At 47.1% G+C, this 17,949-nt stretch overlaps 1 protein-coding gene across 1 annotated transcript in view; it reads left to right on the plus strand.

The window, feature by feature from the left end:
- Window positions 1–17,949, plus strand: part of cfap77 (cilia and flagella associated protein 77) — a gene marked incomplete at both ends in the record, with an annotated part of 33,554 nt that overhangs the window by 6,929 nt on the left and 8,676 nt on the right. Inside the window, 3 exons of the mRNA XM_080532882.1 lie at window positions 2,067–2,304; window positions 14,358–14,436; window positions 15,045–15,146. Coding sequence (XP_080389008.1) covers window positions 2,067–2,304; window positions 14,358–14,436; window positions 15,045–15,146 — 419 coding nt within the window. The remainder of the gene's footprint in view (window positions 1–2,066; window positions 2,305–14,357; window positions 14,437–15,044; window positions 15,147–17,949) is intronic.

Below are 17,949 nucleotides of genomic sequence, written 5' to 3' on the forward strand. Positions count from 1 at the left end.
CTGGGGCTCCATCCGTTGCCAGGCCACTTAACTTGTCAAACTGCAGTTCGAATTTGTTCATAGCCAAAACAACTTGCTCAAATAAATCCTCACCTTTGGTGGTGCCATGCATGGCTTGCAAAGACAGCAACTCCTCCCTCGTATGAAACTCGGCTGTAATCCCCCGCACAAAAATGGCCAGTTGGGCGGTGTTTGTTATGTCTGTTGTCTCATCGCAGGCCAGAGAGAAAAACTGGAATTCTCTTGCGGTGTCCCTCAGTGTTTTCTCAATATCTTGTGCCATGTCAGTAATCCGATCTGAGACAGTTCTTCGAGACAAACTGACACTTTGGAACAATTTTACTTTGTCCGGTGCGAGCAGCTCCGCCGCGGCAATAATTAACTCCTTCACAAATTCTCCTTCTGAATGCGGCCTCAGCTTCTCAGCGATTAGCTCACTCAACACAAAACTAGCATGCGTAACGTTGTCTCGGTCAGATTGTGGTCTTGTGAAGACTGCTTGTTGAGCACCCAAACTCCGACGAAGAGCGTTAACTTTATCCAAGCTTATTTGTCCTTTCAAGTTGTCCAGGTTAGCATGTTTTGAGTTGTAATGACGTTCGAGGTTCGCCTTTTTCATAACCGCGAGCGCCTCCCGACACACAAGGCATACTGGCTTGCCTTTTACCTCAACAAATAAATAATTGTTTGTCCATTTGTCTTGGAAAGCGCGACATTCTGCATCTACCTTTCTTTTCTTGACAGCCATGTTTGCATTCTGATTACTTTCTGATTGAAGCGATGACAGAAGATTATCACGCAATGACACATTACGTTACGCACGTGACCACGAACGTGACACAGACAGATAGACAGCTGTCCGTCACTGACCCTGAACGTCACGTTCAATAAAAATAGTTTTTTTTTAATGTTGTATTTCTAATGTTGCTTTTGTTTATTTTTATTAATTGCCTCGTAGGCCGGATCAAACGGTCTCGCGGGCCTTATACGGCCCGGAGGCCGGAGGTTCCCCACCCCTGTTCTAGAGGCTAATGTTCGAAGGTCAGTCCAGAAATTGAAGTTGAAGAGAGGTTGGGTATTCCAGCAAGACAATGACCCGAAGCATACCTCAAAATCAACCATGAAGTACCTCTAGGAAAGACGGATGAATGTTTTGGAATGGCCATCACAGTCCCCAGACTTGAATATTATTGGAGAGATCTCAAACATGCCGTGCATGCAAGAAGGCCGAAGAATATTTTTGAGGTGGAGGTGTCAGGAAGAATGGGGGAAAATCCCCAAACAAGAATTGAAAGACTCTTAGCTGGCTACAGGAAGCGTTTGCAAGCTGTTATAGTTGCCTAAGGAGGAGTTACAAAGTACTAGCTGACAGGGTTCCCAAACCTTTGCACAAGGCCTTTTTCCTTGTTTTTCCCCTGTAAAAAGTAACAAAAATGAAAATGTATCTTGCTTTAAAATATGATGAAACATGTCATGTTGAACTTTGTACCATAGAGAGGTTAGGTTTGCTTCTTTTCACTTCCTGTTGTCACATGAAAGTCAGAATCATGAGCCGGAGCAAGTGGATGAGTTCGAACATTGTTGCATAAATTATTTATCTGATTTACGTTCTCACAGCCCTTCATGTAAACAAAGTAACATACGCAATCGAAGCAACAGACGTGGTAGTTGATTGGTCAGAAAAAAATAGAATTGCCCGTTCGTCCCTCTCTTATTCAGATCAACACGCGTGCGCTGTTGTTTTCCTATGGACTGCCTCGAGCAGCGTTCTCACCAAAAGCGAAGCGAAGCAAAGTGACCATCCTTTTCAAGCGGAGCATCCGTTGGTTCTTTGCTGCGGGAGCGACATCGAATGCGCGTTCTCACAGCTCCAAACGACGCAGATCGAAGTGAACTTTATCCTAAACTCCGATTCAAGTGAAGCAAATGTTCTAGTGAGAACACCCCCTTAGATATTCATTATAAAGGGCATTTTGACTAGGGGTGCCCACATTTTTTGACCCCACAGTTAGTATGTCTGTGTCTGTGTTGTGCAAGCTAACCCCCCCTCCCCCTCCCCCCCCCAGCCCTGTCTACCTGGCGTACCCACTCTGGCCCCAGCAGCAGGCTCCGCCCCCCCCGGCAGCAGAAGGACTTCGTGGCGCTGAACCGCGAGGGCGTGCGCTCAGGCCTGGTCACCGCCCAGGAGCACTACCAGTACCGTGCCTCCCGGGACCCCCCCAGGCCCCGCGCCCCCCCCCGCCACCCCCGCCCGCCCCCGCCCCCCCGCCTGCCCCCCGACACCACCTTCGGCATCTCCACACGGTGAGTGACATCACCGCTGCGTCTGCCTGTCCTGGTCTCTGATTGGATCAGAACCTCTCGGCAGTTGCAATAAGAACGGAACTCAGTAGAACATACCTCAATAGAACATACCTCAATAGAACATACCTCAACATCGGTGCTTTTTAGTGTTTCTAAGTACATTTTTATTTTAATACTTATAGGGAACGGCTGTGTAAATAGTACCTACAGCAGACTAGACTTACTAGAAGTTGGTTGGTGCGCAAAACGAGAGGACTGTAACAACGGAATTCTTGAAACAACAAAACATTCCACTCGACATTGCTCGGTCGCCGGGAGAACAATGGTACGCGGTCCCAGCCCTCAGGCGCAAGCGGCGGCGTCGAGACCGCAAGCAACGACGAGGACGTAGGGGAGGCCTGCTAGCTAGGATGAGGAGAAGCCCGAATAAGCCTGCTTTGCCAAGTATATTCCTATCCAACGTCAGGTCTCTGGCTAACAAGATGGACGAACTGAGACTGCAGGTCGCTTCCAATAACAACGTGGGGGACAGCTGTGTGATTATTTTCACAGAGACCTGGCTAAATGACTCCATCTTGGACTCCGCGGTCGGGCTAGAAGGCAGGACTTTACACCGTGCGGACAGGACGCTCCTTAGTGAGAAGACGCGCGGAGGCGGCCTCATTATATCTACGAAGGACAGCTGGTGCTTAAACACAAAAACTGTAAGTAGCCACTGCTCCCCAGACCTGGAATACTTGACTGTTAAATGCCGACCCACATACCTCCCGAGGGAATTCAACGCAGTGTACATTACATGTGTTTACATACCGCCTAGCACGGTTGGTAGCTTAGCATTGGCGCGGCTACATGACGTCATCAGTAGTGGACAGAGCGCGGATCCTCAAGCCGTACACATAATCGCGGGGGATTTCAATCATGCTGACCTGAAGGTAGTACTACCGAAGTTCTATCAGCATGTTAAATGTGCAACAAGAGGAGAAAAACACTGGATAAGGTATACACCAACATCAAGCTTGCTTACAAGGCTAGACCGCTAGCTCATCTAGGCATGTCTGACCATGTGTCAATCCTCCTGATCCAGCCTACACTCCCATGAGGAAAAGTGCTCCCATCACCACTAAGACTGTCAGAACCTGGCCAGCAGGGTCCGCTCCACTGCAGATCTGCCTGAATGACACCTCATGGCAGGAATATGAGCATGAGGACCTGGAACAGTTCACGTCGTCGGTTCTGAACCACATAGTGAACTGCACCAACTCAGCCACCGTGGACAAACAGGTCCGGGTCTACCCCAACACGAAGCCATGGATGACTGGGAAGGTCCAAAAACTGCTCAATGAGAGGGACAACGCCTTCTCAGCGAAGGACACACTGCTGTACAGCACCACCAGGGCTAACCTAAAGCGTGGCATCCGGGAGGCCAAGGCAGACCACAGAGAGAAGATTGAGGAATGCTTCCTGAGCAACGATTCCAGGTGGGTGTGGCAGGGGGTTCAGCACATGACAAACTTCAGAGCCAACAGGCTCACAGCCGCGGAGGACGACCCCCTGCTGGCGGAAAAGCTGAACTCCTTCTACGCCCGGTTCGACGAGGGGCGAATGGAGGTAACCACAACACAAACACCACTCTCTCCAGCTCTCAGCAGCCTCACCCTCACAGAGCATGAAGTGAGACGCGTGCTGAAGGCGGTGGACCCCAGGAAAGCCTCAGGGCCGGATGGTGTCCTGGGACGGGTGCTGAGGGACTGCGCCGACCAGCTGGCCGGGGTTTTCACCAACATCTTCAACCAGTCCCTGTCCCAGGCCACCATCCCACCCTGCCTGAAAACCTCAACTATCATCCCAGTCCCGAAGAAAAGCACGGTGAGCTGACTAAACGACTACCGCCCGGTGGCACTCACACCAATCATCATGAAGTGCTTCGAGAAACTAGTCCGGGCCCACATAGTCACACGCCTCCCGCCCAACCTGGATCCATACCAGTTTGCCTACAGAGCCCACAGGTCCACAGAGGACGCCATCGCGACGACTCTCCACTCCACTCTATCCCACCTGGAGAGGGGAAACAGCTACGCGAGACTGCTCTTTGTGGACTCAATCTTCCCCTTCATCACCTGACTCTTCTGCTCCTCTTCCTCCCTCAGTGCAGCGATCCTGACTCTCTCTTTATCTCGTAGAAACTGGTGAAGCTTCTCAAACTGCTCCTTCATCTGCCTCTCTGTGCGCTGGGCCTGGCTCTCAAGATGTTTAGCTGTTTCATCACAAGTCAGTTTAACCTCTTGAAAGGTCTTCAGCTTCTCCTTTAAGGGTTCCAGTGCAGTCTGAAGTTCACTCTTATGATCCAGTACAGCTTCATCTACTGGGCAACAGTCATGTTTTTTATGCTGTTTTGAAGTCTGACACACCAAACAGATGGGCTGTTTATCCTCCAGACAGAAGAGCTTGAGTTTCTCACTGTGCAGACTGCAGAGCACCTCAGACCCTGCTGCAGCTCTCTGACTTCTCTCCTGTAAGAAGTCCTCACACAGGTTTTTTAACGCCAGGTTACAAGGAGGATCATTGGATGATTTTCTCCTGCACATTGGACATTCCTGAGTGTCTTTATGTTTCCAGAATTCCTGCAGACAGGTTTTACAGAAGCTGTGGCTACAACGGAGGACAACAGGATCCTTGAAGATGTCACAGCACACAGGACAGGAAAGATTCTCCTCAGAGAGAGAGGGTTTAGACGCCATTCTCTCACCACCTCCGACTCCCCTGTAATGGCTTCTGAGGTGAAAGTTCACTTCTGAAAACTCACCGTGTTGAAGTCAGTAGGAAGTCAAATCCAGATTGTGACAGTGTTGCTTCTTCCTTTGTGGTTGTTTTGAATGTTGAAGGTAAATGAGTGTAAAGTCCTTCAGAGAGTCATACATATGTAGTGTTGTGGGTCATGCTAGTGAACGGCAGCACCAGAGAGCTGAATGTTAGCCTTCTGAGTGGTTCACTTCTGCTCTCCACTGTTTCCTGCTCAACAGGTTAGAGCAGTGGTTCCCAACCACTGTGCCGCGGCATCATCAGATGTGCCGTGGGAAATTATCAAATTCCACTTACGTATTGACCCGAATATAAAACGGGGTTTTTCCCCTGGAAAAAAGTCTGAAAAAGTTGCGTCTTATATTCGCACCCTAGACTTTTACACGTCAATATTAATTCACAACAACGTATGTGGAGACACACTCACACACACCCGCGGAGACACACTCACACACACCCGCGGAGAGACACCGCAGAGACACACTCACACACACACCCGCGGAGACACACTCGGACCAGCTCGAAAAAAGTGTCTCAAGTGGTTGGTCAAGTTAACAAACAACAGAGGAGGAGTTACGATGCCAATGTTAAGACCATGGATGAATGAATCAATGAAGCAGAGGCATCAAACAACTGTCGAGGAGCCAAGAAATATGATATTACAGAGTGTAATGTTAGAAGTTGACGAGCCCAAAAAGATCGGCATAAGAATGGTAACTGTCATGTCTATGATTGCCACGCCCCTCAGGCCAGTTCATTCTGTAATAAAGCGTGCTCGAGTGAAGACCTGAAGTTCGACGTGTCGTCCCCAGTTATTACCTATTGATTAGATTCTGCAAGGTCTAGTAGAGATTCAACATTGGCGACGAGGAGAAACATGCATTTGTAATTACAAGAATCAAGTTTAGCTTGTTAGTATGGAGAAAACCGGGATCCAACATTTCGCATGCTACACAGAGCCAGCCACGCTAGGTCCGAGATGGAAGCGTTGGCTAACTTCGTTCGAGCTATATGCGGACGGAAAAGGGCTCATCTTGGATGACGATTCACCTAATACGACAAAGCAAAGGAGACGTGCACTATTACTACATCTAGCTGGACCAGACGTTCAGGATGTTTTTTCAACTTTACCGGACAACGGTGATGCAACGGACTACATGAAGACGGTCGAGGCTTTGAACGCCTACTTCGTGCCCCAAGTCAACACAGCGCTGTCAAGGTACGCGTTTCAAAAGATGCACCAGAAACCAGGTGAGACAGTGCAGCAATTTGCTACACGCCTGAGACAAGCTGTGAGAGACTGTGGATATGGGGGAGATTCTGATAACCAGATACGGGATGCAATTCTAAGCAAAGGAACATCAGAGTATCTGCGTAGGAAGCTTTTGGAAGAGGGTCGTGTATTGACATTAGCAGTCACAATGGAAATAGCTGCTCGTTGTGAGAGCATCGAGGAGCAAATGGCTGACATGTCATGCACAACGACCGGAGCTACATCGGAGACTGTTAACCGAGTTGATCACAATGAAAAAAAGGGATGGCAAAACTGGAACGAGAAAGGTAAACCGAACAGAGACAATAGAAGTGATGGAAAGTGTTACAGATGTGGAAATTCTGATCACATTGGCCGAGATCCAAAATGCCCCGCACGTGGCGTGACATGCCACAAGTGTCAGGGTAAAGATCATTTTGCAAAGGTGTGCCGCACTAAAGGTGAGAAAGTGAAACAGAAAGTTAACAATGTAGAAGAAGAGGAATACTTTGCATTTGCCATTAATGACAATCACATGTCAGAGAGACTAGATTTCTGTGTGGGGGGAGTGAATATGAAAATGCTCATTGACTCTGGCGCATCAATCAATGTGATGGGAGAAAATGTGTGGGAAAATGTGAAAGCAGAACACATTAAGTGTCATTCCTATGTCCCTAAGACAGAGAGGAAATTGTACTCATATTGTTCCAGTGAACCATTAACTGTCAAGGGTGCATTTACATGTAATGTGTCAATAGGAAACAAAACTGAACATGCAGAATTCATTGTAATCAGGGGGAAAGGTGAACCACTGCTGGGAAAAGACACAGCGATGAGACTGGGCGTCCTGAGAATAGGTGCCGACATTGCTGCTGTCACAGAGACAAAGCAAACACTCCAACAACAATACCCTGAAGTGTTCAGTGGAGTCGGGAAACTAAAAACAAGACAAGTTAGTCTACACATTAACCCAGAGGTTAAACCAGTAGCCCAGCCACTCAGGCGAATTCCATTTCACCTCCGGGGGGCAGTAGAGTCCAGAATAAAAGAATTGGAGAATTTAGACATTATTGAACCAGTGAATGGGCCCACCCCGTGGGTGAATCCGGTCGTAATTGTCCCAAAACCTGGAAACGATGTCCGACTCTGCCTGGATATGAGACGGGCCAACGAAGCCATAGTGAGGGAACGCTTCCCAATCCCCACTGTGGATGAGCTACTCCAAGGGATGAATGGCTCGACCATATTCAGCAAGTTAGACTTGAAATGGGGCTACCACCAACTCGAACTGACTCCTGAATCGCGTGAGATCACCACGTTCGCTGTGCACAACGGCGTGTACAGGTACAAAAGACTGTTGTTCGGTGTATCATCTGCTAGCGAGCAATACCAGCACGAGATAGCCAATACCTTGGCTGGAATTGAAGGGGTTGAAAACATATCCGATGACGTGATCATACATGCACGTGACCAAGCCATGCACGACAAACGACTGCACGCCGTTATGGCGAGACTCAGAGAAGCAGGATTGACACTAAATCCAGAGAAGTGTCAGTTCAACATGGACAGACTAATTTTCATGGGAATTCTGTTGTCAGAGAAGGGCATTGGTCCAACAGAAGAGAGGGTGCGAGCTGTGACAGAAGCACGGGAGCCAGAGAGCGACACGGAGGTGCGTAGTTTCCTGGGGCTGGTCGGATACAGCAGCACATTTATCCCTCAGTTTGCTACAATGTCAGAGCCACTGAGACGCCTGACAAGGAAGGACACGCCATTCATATTCGGGCCAGACCAGAAGCAAGCATTCAGTGCTCTTAAAGCAGCGCTCGCCAGAGCGACCACCCTTGCTTATTTCGACAAGGACGCGCCGACGCAGGTAATAGCTGATGATAGGGCAGCTGAGAGACACTGTAAAGCCTGCCACGGATGTCAGATAGTGGCTAGACCTGACCCACCTGAACCGCTGAGACCCACACCGCTACCTGATGGACCCTGGCGGGATGTCGCCATTGACCTACTGGGGCCTCTCCCGTCCAACCACTCCATTTTAGTGGTAGTAGACTATTTCAGCCGGTATTATGAATATGACGTCATGACCACAACCACATCAGAAAAGGTCATAGACAGTCTGGAGTCAATATTCAGTCGACATGGACTGCCAGTCACAATCAAGACTGACAATGGACCCCAGTTCAGATCTGAACAATTTAGACTGTACTGTGAGGAAAACGGCATCACACACATCAAAACCACACCGAAGTACGCTCAGGCCAACGGAGAAGTTGGGCGTCAGAACGCGTCACTGATGAAGAGGATTCGGATTGCTCAATCAGAGGGACTGGATTGGAAAAAGGAACTGAGAAAATATGTGACAATCTACAGGAGCATCGTCCATCCATCCACAGGTAAAAGCCCTGCCGAACTGCTTTTCAACCGAGAGATGAGAGGAAAGCTACCGGAACTGATTGAAGTGAACACAGATCAGGAAGTGTGTGACCGTGACGCTGAGCAGAAGGCAAAGAGTAAGCTGTATGCTGATACACGCAGAGGAGCACAGCAGTCAGAGGTCAGTGTCGGTGACACTGTTCTCCTGAAACAGGACAAAACTGACAAGTTCTCTACCACATTCAACGCGACACCACACAAGATCATCAGTAGGGCCGGAAACAAAGTGGTAGTGGAATCGCCAACAGGAGCACGGTATTCGAGGAACACCACCTTTGTTAAGAGATACGAAGGAAAAGGACTGAAACAAGGGACATTCCAAGAAGAGGAGGACACACAGGAAACTGAGGACACAGAAATCAGAGAGGCAACAGAAGAACACACACACGCCACTGATAATCAGAGTCCACAAGCTGAACATAACTATGACACACAAATACAGACAGGCCGCAAAGGATCAAGCGAACACCCAGTAGACTGTCTGACTATGTTTTGAACTTATTGAAGTGAAGAGGATTCTCAATGTGTTAAAAAAAATAAAAATAAAAAAAGAGAGTTGTACAATGTAATGATACACTGATTTTGAATTTACAGGAAATAATTTGGAAGATACAGTGATTTATAATAATAAGAAAAAAATGTTACCTGATGTTATACCAGCTGACCATTAAGAAGTGTCAAAGGATATTTTGATAATTACTGAAATATGATTTAGTATGCAATTTAGCTACATTAAGGTTAGTATAATCATCAGCTGTGTTTGTTGGTTAGTAAAAGTTTAATGCCAAGAAAAAGGGGGATGTCATGTCTATGATTGCCACGCCCCTCAGGCCAGTTCATTCTGTAATAAAGCGTGCTCGAGTGAAGACCTGAAGTTCGACGTGTCGTCCCCAGTTATTACCTATTGATTAGATTCTGCAAGGTCTAGTAGAGATTCAACAGTAACAGTCAGAGAAAAGCGTATCGCCGTCCGCAAAGCGGCCTCTTCCAGGTGATTGACAGGAGGGTGTGTGAATATGTGACTGAAAAACCTAACGATTGTATGCCCATACCCCAAGATGATAAAAAATAACCTACATTGTTTCGTTCATTCATTAAGACGATTGCCAGACGCATTGCTGACATGTCTGCAGACATCGAACATTTTGTTTTGGAGAAGATACGTGGCAGTGGGCAGTTTGCTTTGCAACTTGAGTCTTGGCTCAACTCTTGGCCAATGCACGCTTTGTGGATGGAGACACAATCACAGAACATTTCTTTTTTGCAAGACATTGCATAAAAAAACAACAGGGGAGGAAATATGTCAGATCACATCAGAGTATGTCGAACAAGGAGGACTTCAGTGGGACAGCTGCGTAAGTGTCTGCACTGATGGAGATATCTGATGTGTTGAATGCTGTTGTTCGTATGGTAAACTTTGTAAAAACAAGACCTCTGAAAAGCCGCTTATATGCAGCATTATGTGAAGAGACGGGAGCCCAGCATAATACGTTATTGCTCCATACGCCGATGATTGTCCGGCGGAAAAGTGCCGCCCGCGTGTTTGAGTCACGGGAGGAGCTGAACACCGTTTTAACTGATGAGAAGTGTGATGACGCAAAGCTGCTTGCAAGTGACAAATTGTGCGCAAGGCTCGCATACATGGCCAACATACAGGGCCAGGCTTCGCACTGAGTGAGTATAACGACAAGTTCATATAATGTTACGTATATGATAGGCTACTTTGTATCATTTTGTAACATTTGGGATGGCGGTGTGCCGTGGGATTTTTTCAAGGTAAGAAATGTGCCGTGGCACAAAAAAGGTTGAAAAACACTGGGTTAGAGGGTGGAGCTTCAGACAAGGTATGAGTCTCTGTGTTCAAGGCTCACAAGCAGAATTATGTCAGGTGTGTGTGCGTGTGTGCGTGTGTGTGTATTTGTATGTGTGTGTGTGTGTGTGCGTGTGTGTGTGTATTTGTATGTGTGTGTGTGTGTGTGCGTGTGTGTGTGTGTGTGTTTGTATGTGTGTGTGTGTGGCAGTATAGCATAATAAAACTCACAGTAATATAAATTCCAGTACAAAGGTCATGTTTAGTTTAGTTTAGTTTATTAGTTTATTATATCGAGGACAATCCAAATACATGAACCATATAAAATACAGTAAAAAAGGCAGCGTTAGCCTAGTCGGCTAAGTTTCAGCTGAAGTCCCCGGCCAGTTGCAACATGGCATCCTGAAAAGTAACGTCATTAGTTAAAATAAAACATTTAAATATTCTAAGAACACGTGGCTGAGACAAGGTACCCCAACATCACACTTGACAAAAAAAACACGTAAGCAAGCTGAGGTGATTGAAGGGGCTACAACAAACACCACATACACACTTATGGGGGCAGCGACATTTCAAGCACATAGAAGCCACAGGACAATTACAGGCCACACAACATTAAGCACTTACAAACAGCAATACATTAAACAGAACAAAACATACAAAAAAAAGGCATTATGGGGAGGCAGCACAGAGAGGGATTAATGAGGACAAGTATAGTTCTGTGTCAGCCAGGCTTTCATGTGTGTTGTGAAGGTGGAGTAAGTATGTATGTCTTTGAGTTGGTTGGGTAGTGAGTTCCAGTTTTCTATTGCTATCACTGAGAAGGATTGCTTACTGAAGGTGCTTTTCCTGAATGGAACTATAAGGTCGCCACGAGAGGTGCTTCTGGTGGGCCGTAAGCTGTGGTCACGCTGGTTTATGAAAGAGTTAAGCGGGGGAGGAGCTTTGTTATGCAGAATTTTATGGATGAGACAGATGTTTTTGTATTTGATGGTGTCTTCCCAGCTAAGGTATTTACATTTGTCTAGTCTAGGATGGTACAGTAGTGTGTGCTGTTGGGCTTCTGGTCCATGACCTTAAGTAGGGATGTCCCGATACTGATATCGGATATCGACCCGATATTGGTCCTGAATGCTGGATCGGGGATCGCACCAGAAAAAAAAGGCTCCGATCCGATCCTACTGTCAAGTCAAACTTATGTGTATAAGCGATGAGGGAATGAAAACAGTGAACAGAAACGCGTGTCGCAGAAATGCTTCACGCGAGTCGCAGAAATGCTTCACGCGAGTCATATATGCGCTTAAAATGCGCATAGCGCTGTGTGCTTCCGGTTTCATTACAAAGAGGTTAACCCTATATGTGCCTGACGTCTAACAACATTCAAATGACTCTAACTTCATATTTTTTCGGATTTCAATGTATGACACATCATTTGTTCCAATCATAGTTCCAATCCACAACACGTCGCATTTGTTGCTTTAATAAAGGCTGGCAGTCTTTAATTTAACTGTTGTTGGTGTGGACTATATACTGGGGAGGTATTTGTTATTATTCAGGGGTCAAAAAATGTATACAAATATCGGATCGGTATCGGTATCGCCGATACCCGAAGCCCAGGTATCGGTATCGGTATCGGTAGTGAAAAAGTGGGATCGGGACATCCCTAACCTTAAGGGTCCGCTTGTATAGGGTGGCTAATGGCTTTAGGGAAGTGCTGTATGTATGGCCCCAGCTTGTCAAACAATATGTGAGGTGCGACATAATTGATGCGTCCATATATAGTCTGGCAGCACTCATGGTCAGTGAGCTTCTGATGTACCTGAAGTTTGCCAGGCCAAACTTCACCCTACCAGACACTTTCTTGATGTGCTCTTTGAAAGTCAGGTTTGAATCAATGATGATCCCTAAATATTTGAACGACGGAACTATACTAATGTTTTGCCCTGAAATGGTTATGTTTGCCGTGGTCATATTGTTTTGTTTGGAGAAGAACATTCCTACAGTTTTATTAACGTTGAGCTGGAGGCAAGAGCTGTTGAGCCATTTGGTGACCTTTTCCATAGCAGAGCTAAGTTTGGCAGCTGCCAGGTGTGTGTTCTTGTCATGCACATATAAAACAGTGTCATCAGCGTACATTTGTACATGCACTTCTGGGCAGACAGATGGTAGGTCGTTGATATATAGGCTGAACAAGAGTGGGCCAAGTATGGAGCCTTGTGGTACCCCGGTGCAAGACATGATGGTAGGTGAGCGCTGATTCTTTATCTGGACTAGCTGATTTCTGTCACAGAGATATGAGTCCAACCATTTAAGGGCTGATGGCAAGAAGTTAAAGGCAGACAGCTTGGTGATAAGGACCTGGTGATTGACTGTGTCGAAGGCTTTGCGGAGATCTAAAAACACAGCACCTACAACACCTCCTCTATCAACCATACCTTTGACCTTTTCTAGGAAGTAGCAGTTGGCCGTTTCTGTAGAGTGTAGGGTCCTAAAGCCAAACTGCATTGGATGAAGGGGAAATGGGCTATTGCTTAAAAAGTGAACGAGCTGCTCTGTAACCCACTTCTCAGTGACCTTGGAGATAATGGGTAAAATACTGATTGGCCTATAGTTACCAACATCCTGGGGGTCACCTGACTTGAAGATGGGAGAAACAATAGCTGTTTTCCAGGTACTAGGGACTGTTTCCTCAAGTATTGATTGGTTGATAATTTGTGTAATGGGGTGGACTAGGTGTTCTTTCAGAGATTTCAGCATTGTAGTGTCCATTCCATAGATATCCTTCGCTGTTGAGAGTTTGAGAGATGAAATTATGACTTGGGTTTTGTGTGCCGAGATGGGCTGAATGCTGAAAGAGGGCTTGGTTTCATCAAGTTCAACATTATTGTTGGTTATTTGAGGAAAATTCTGTGCGATCTCTTTTACAGAGTCAATGAAATATGTGTTAAAAGCTACAGCTATTTGGGCTGGATCTTGTGTTAAGTTGTCATTCAGTTTCAGCTGTATCTGTTTCCTAGGCCTGTGGTTGGTTCCCATGACATTTTGGATTTGTTCCCAGATCCGTTTGGTGTTTCCCTTTGCCTCTTTGATGATAGTAATGAAGAAATTAGCTTTAGCCTTTCTGATCATTTTGGTAACCTTGTTCCGGAGGGAGGTAAACCTATGTCTGTCACTGACTAGCTGTGGCTTATTCTCCAAAGCTCTCTTCAAAGCAAAGTCCTCCGAACAACAACACATTTACCACCTAACCCTGTCACATGACCTCACCCTGTTAGGGTTAACTCTCTCTCTCTCTCTATCTTCTCTACCCATCTTCCGTCGTAGACTGAAGACCTCCATCTCTTCAGGTTACACCTTAACTGCTCCTCCTGAGACATCTTCTGCCCCCCAGCACTGCGTCTCCTGAGACACCCGCTTTCCCCTCTACTGTGTCCCTAAAAACTTCTATTGCCCCCCTAGTACTGTCTCTCTGTTCTCCAGTGTATATTAAACAAAAAAAACAAAAACAAAAAGTCTAGGTTTAGAAAAAGGTGATAGAAGAAGATTTCTGAGACTGTCAATGGCCCCGGGCCTGAGCTGGATTACTCTTCCTGCTACGACTGGTGGATTGATGATTCACTTGCTTAGTCAAATGTATCGATTGTAAGTCGCTTTGGAATAAGGCGTCTGCTAAATGCCAAATATGTAAATGTGAATGTCTCTCTCTCTCTCTCCCTCTCCCTCTCTCTCCTGTGCTCCGCCCCCCAGGCCCTCCACGCCCATCTCTGAGCTGCTGCACAACACGTACGCCCAGCGCTGGCTGGACCAGCAGCACGCCAAGGACACACACCTGAGAGAGAGACAGCTGGGCCAGGTACACACACACACACACACACCTGAGAGAGAGACAGCTGGGCCAGGTACACACACACACACACCTGAGAGAGAGACAGCTGGGCCAGGTACACACACACACACACACACACACACACATGTCTGTCTGTCTGTCTGCCTACCTGTCTGTCTGCCTACCTGTCTGACTGCCTACCTGCCTCTGTCTGTCTGTCTGTCTGCCTACCTGTCTGCTTGTCTGTCTGCCTACCTGTCTGTCTGCCTACCTGCCTCTGTCTGTCTGTCTGTCTGCCTGTCTGCCTGTCTGCCTGTCTGTCTGCCTGCCTGTCTGTCTGCCTGTCTGCCTACCTGTCTGTCTGTCTGTCTGCCTGTCTGTCTGCCTGCCTGCCTGTCTGTCTGCCTGTCTGCCTACTTGCCTACCTGCCTGTCTGTCTGTCTGCCTACCTGCCTGCCTGTCTGTCTGTCTGTCTGTCTGTCTGCCTGCCTGCCTGTCTGTCTGCCTGCCTACCTGTCTGCCTACCTGTCTGTCTGCCTGCCTACCTGTCTGTCTGCCTACCTGTCTGTCTGCCTGCCTGTCTGTCTGCCTGCCTGTCTGTCCTCCAGCCTAAGCTAGGTCGTATCCAGGACACGCGGACCAGCCTGCTGAGGAGGAGCCGCCCCCTACCTGAGGCCCCGCCCCTCTGGAAACTCCCCCGCTTCCAACAGGTACGACCCTGACCCCTGACCCTGACCCCTGACCCTGACCCCTGACCCTACCTGAGAACCCGCCCCTCTGGAAACTCCCCCGCTTCCAACAGGTACGACCCTGACCCCTGACCCTGAACCTACACATTCACACATACAGAAACACACACACACACAGAAACACACACACACACACACACACACACACAGCTCTGACTGGGCAGGGTGCAGTGCTGTCAGCTCTAATGAGCTGCTGATGCTACCGCTAGCTGCTAGCTGCATGCTAACCTGATAAAGAATCTGATGCTACCGCTAGCTGCTAGCCGCATGCTAACCTGATAAAGGATCTGGCGTCGCCTCGTTATTTCTCACTTAGGCCCCCCCCCTCTACCCCCCCCTCTACACCCCTCCTCCTTTCATCTGTTCATCAGCTGTTTGTTTGTGTTCTTGTCATCTTTCTTTTACCTCCCTCTCTCCTCCTGACTTTTGTTGAAACCTTGTTTTCCCTGTTCCTCCCTCCCTCCCTCCCCCTTCCCTCCTTCTCTCTGTCTCCTTTTCCCTCTCTCGCTCCCTCTCCCTTCCCCCCTCCCTCCTTCTCTCCCTCCCTCCCTCTCTTTCCCTCTCTCTCTCGCTCTCTCTCTCTCCCCTCCCTCCCTCCCTCCCCCCCCTCCCTCCCTCCCTCCCTTTCCCTCTCGCTCCCTCTCCCCTCCCTCCCTCCCTCCCCCCCCTCCCTCCCTCCCTCCCTTTCCCTCTCGCTCCCTCTCCCTTCCCCCCTCCCTCCCTCCCTCCCTCCCTCCCTCTCTCTTGAACACCAGAGAACACAACAACAAACAAACACGTTCATAAATAAACAAATGAAAGAACAAGGTTCTGTTTCCCCCCTCCCTCCCCCCCTCCCTCCCTCCCTCCCCCAGGCGTGTGGAGGGAGAGACACCTCTGCGTGTTTGAAGCGTCTGTCTGCCTGTTTGTCTGTCTGTCTGTCTGTCTCTGTCTCTGTCTGTCTCTGTCTGTCTCTGTCTGTCTCTGTGTCTGTCTGTCTGTCTCTGTCTCTGTCTCTGTCTCTGTCTGTCTGTCTGTCTGTCTGTCTGTCTGTCTGTCTGTCTGTCACAGTTCACCAGCACCTCATTGTCTTGGTGATTGGCTCCCCACGTAGTACTGGCTAGCCGGTGTATCAGTGTGGTGCAGGCGGTTGTCTCGCCGTCCAGGTGTTGTGTGGATGACGGTGTTCTGTCCAGCTTCACGCCGTGATAGAGAGATCGGAGAGGGCCGGAACTGTAGCCGGGCAATGACCCGACCATTGTCGAGCATGATGTTACATTCACAGGTGGCTTCCTTGTTGTAGAGGTGGAACGTTGTAACACCAAGACAGTTAACTAACTACAACACCAAGACAGTTAACTAACTACAACACCAAGACAGTTATCTAACTACAACACCAAGACAGTTATCTAACTACAACACCAAGACAGTTATCTAACTACAACACCAAGACAGTTATCTAACTACAACACCAAGACAGTTATCTAACTACAACACCAAGACAGTTATCTAACTACAACACCAAGACAGTTATCTAACTACAACACCAAGACAGTTATCTAACTACACCACCAAGACAGTTATCTAACTACAACACCAAGACAGTTAACTAACTACAACACCAAGACAGTTAACTAACTACAACACCAAGACAGTTATCTAACTACAACACCAAGACAGTTATCTAACTACAACACCAAGACAGTTAACTAACTACAACACCAAGACAGTTATCTAACTACAACACCAAGACAGTTAACTAACTACAACACCAAGACAGTTATCTAACTACAACACCAAGACAGTTATCTAACTACAACACCAAGACAGTTAACTAACTACAACACCAAGACAGTTAACTAACTACAACACCAAGACAGTTATCTAACTACAACACCAAGACAGTTATCTAACTACAACACCAAGACAGTTAACTAACTACAACACCAAGACAGTTAACTAACTACAACACCAAGACAGTTATCTAACTACAACACCAAGACAGTTATCTAACTACAACACCAAGACAGTTATCTAACTACACCACCAAGACAGTTATCTAACTACAACACCAAGACAGTTATCTAACTACAACACCAAGACAGTTAACTAACTACAACACCAAGACAGTTATCTAACTACAACACCAAGACAGTTATCTAACTACAACACCAAGACAGTTAACTAACTACAACACCAAGACAGTTAACTAACTACAACACCAAGACAGTTAACTAACTACAACACCAAGACAGTTATCTAACTACAACACCAAGACAGTTATCTAACTACAACACCAAGACAGTTAACTAACTACAACACCAAGACAGTTATCTAACTACAACACCAAGACAGTTATCTAACTACAACACCAAGACAGTTAACTAACTACAACACCAAGACAGTTAACTAACTACAACACCAAGACAGTTAACTAACTACAACACCAAGACAGTTATCTAACTACAACACCAAGACAGTTATCTAACTACAACACCAAGACAGTTATCTAACTACACCACCAAGACAGTTATCTAACTACACCACCAAGACAGTTATCTAACTACAACACCAAGACAGTTATCTAACTACAACACCAAGACAGTTATCTAACTACAACACCAAGACAGTTATCTAACTACAACACCAAGACAGTTATCTAACTACAACACCAAGACAGTTAACTAACTACAACACCAAGACAGTTATCTAACTACAACACCAAGACAGTTATCTAACTACAACACCAAGACAGTTATCTAACTACAACACCAAGACAGTTATC

Source organism: Nansenia antarctica (genome assembly GCF_963989245.1).
Source record: "Nansenia antarctica genome assembly, chromosome: 5".
NCBI lineage: Eukaryota > Metazoa > Chordata > Actinopteri > Argentiniformes > Microstomatidae > Nansenia > Nansenia antarctica.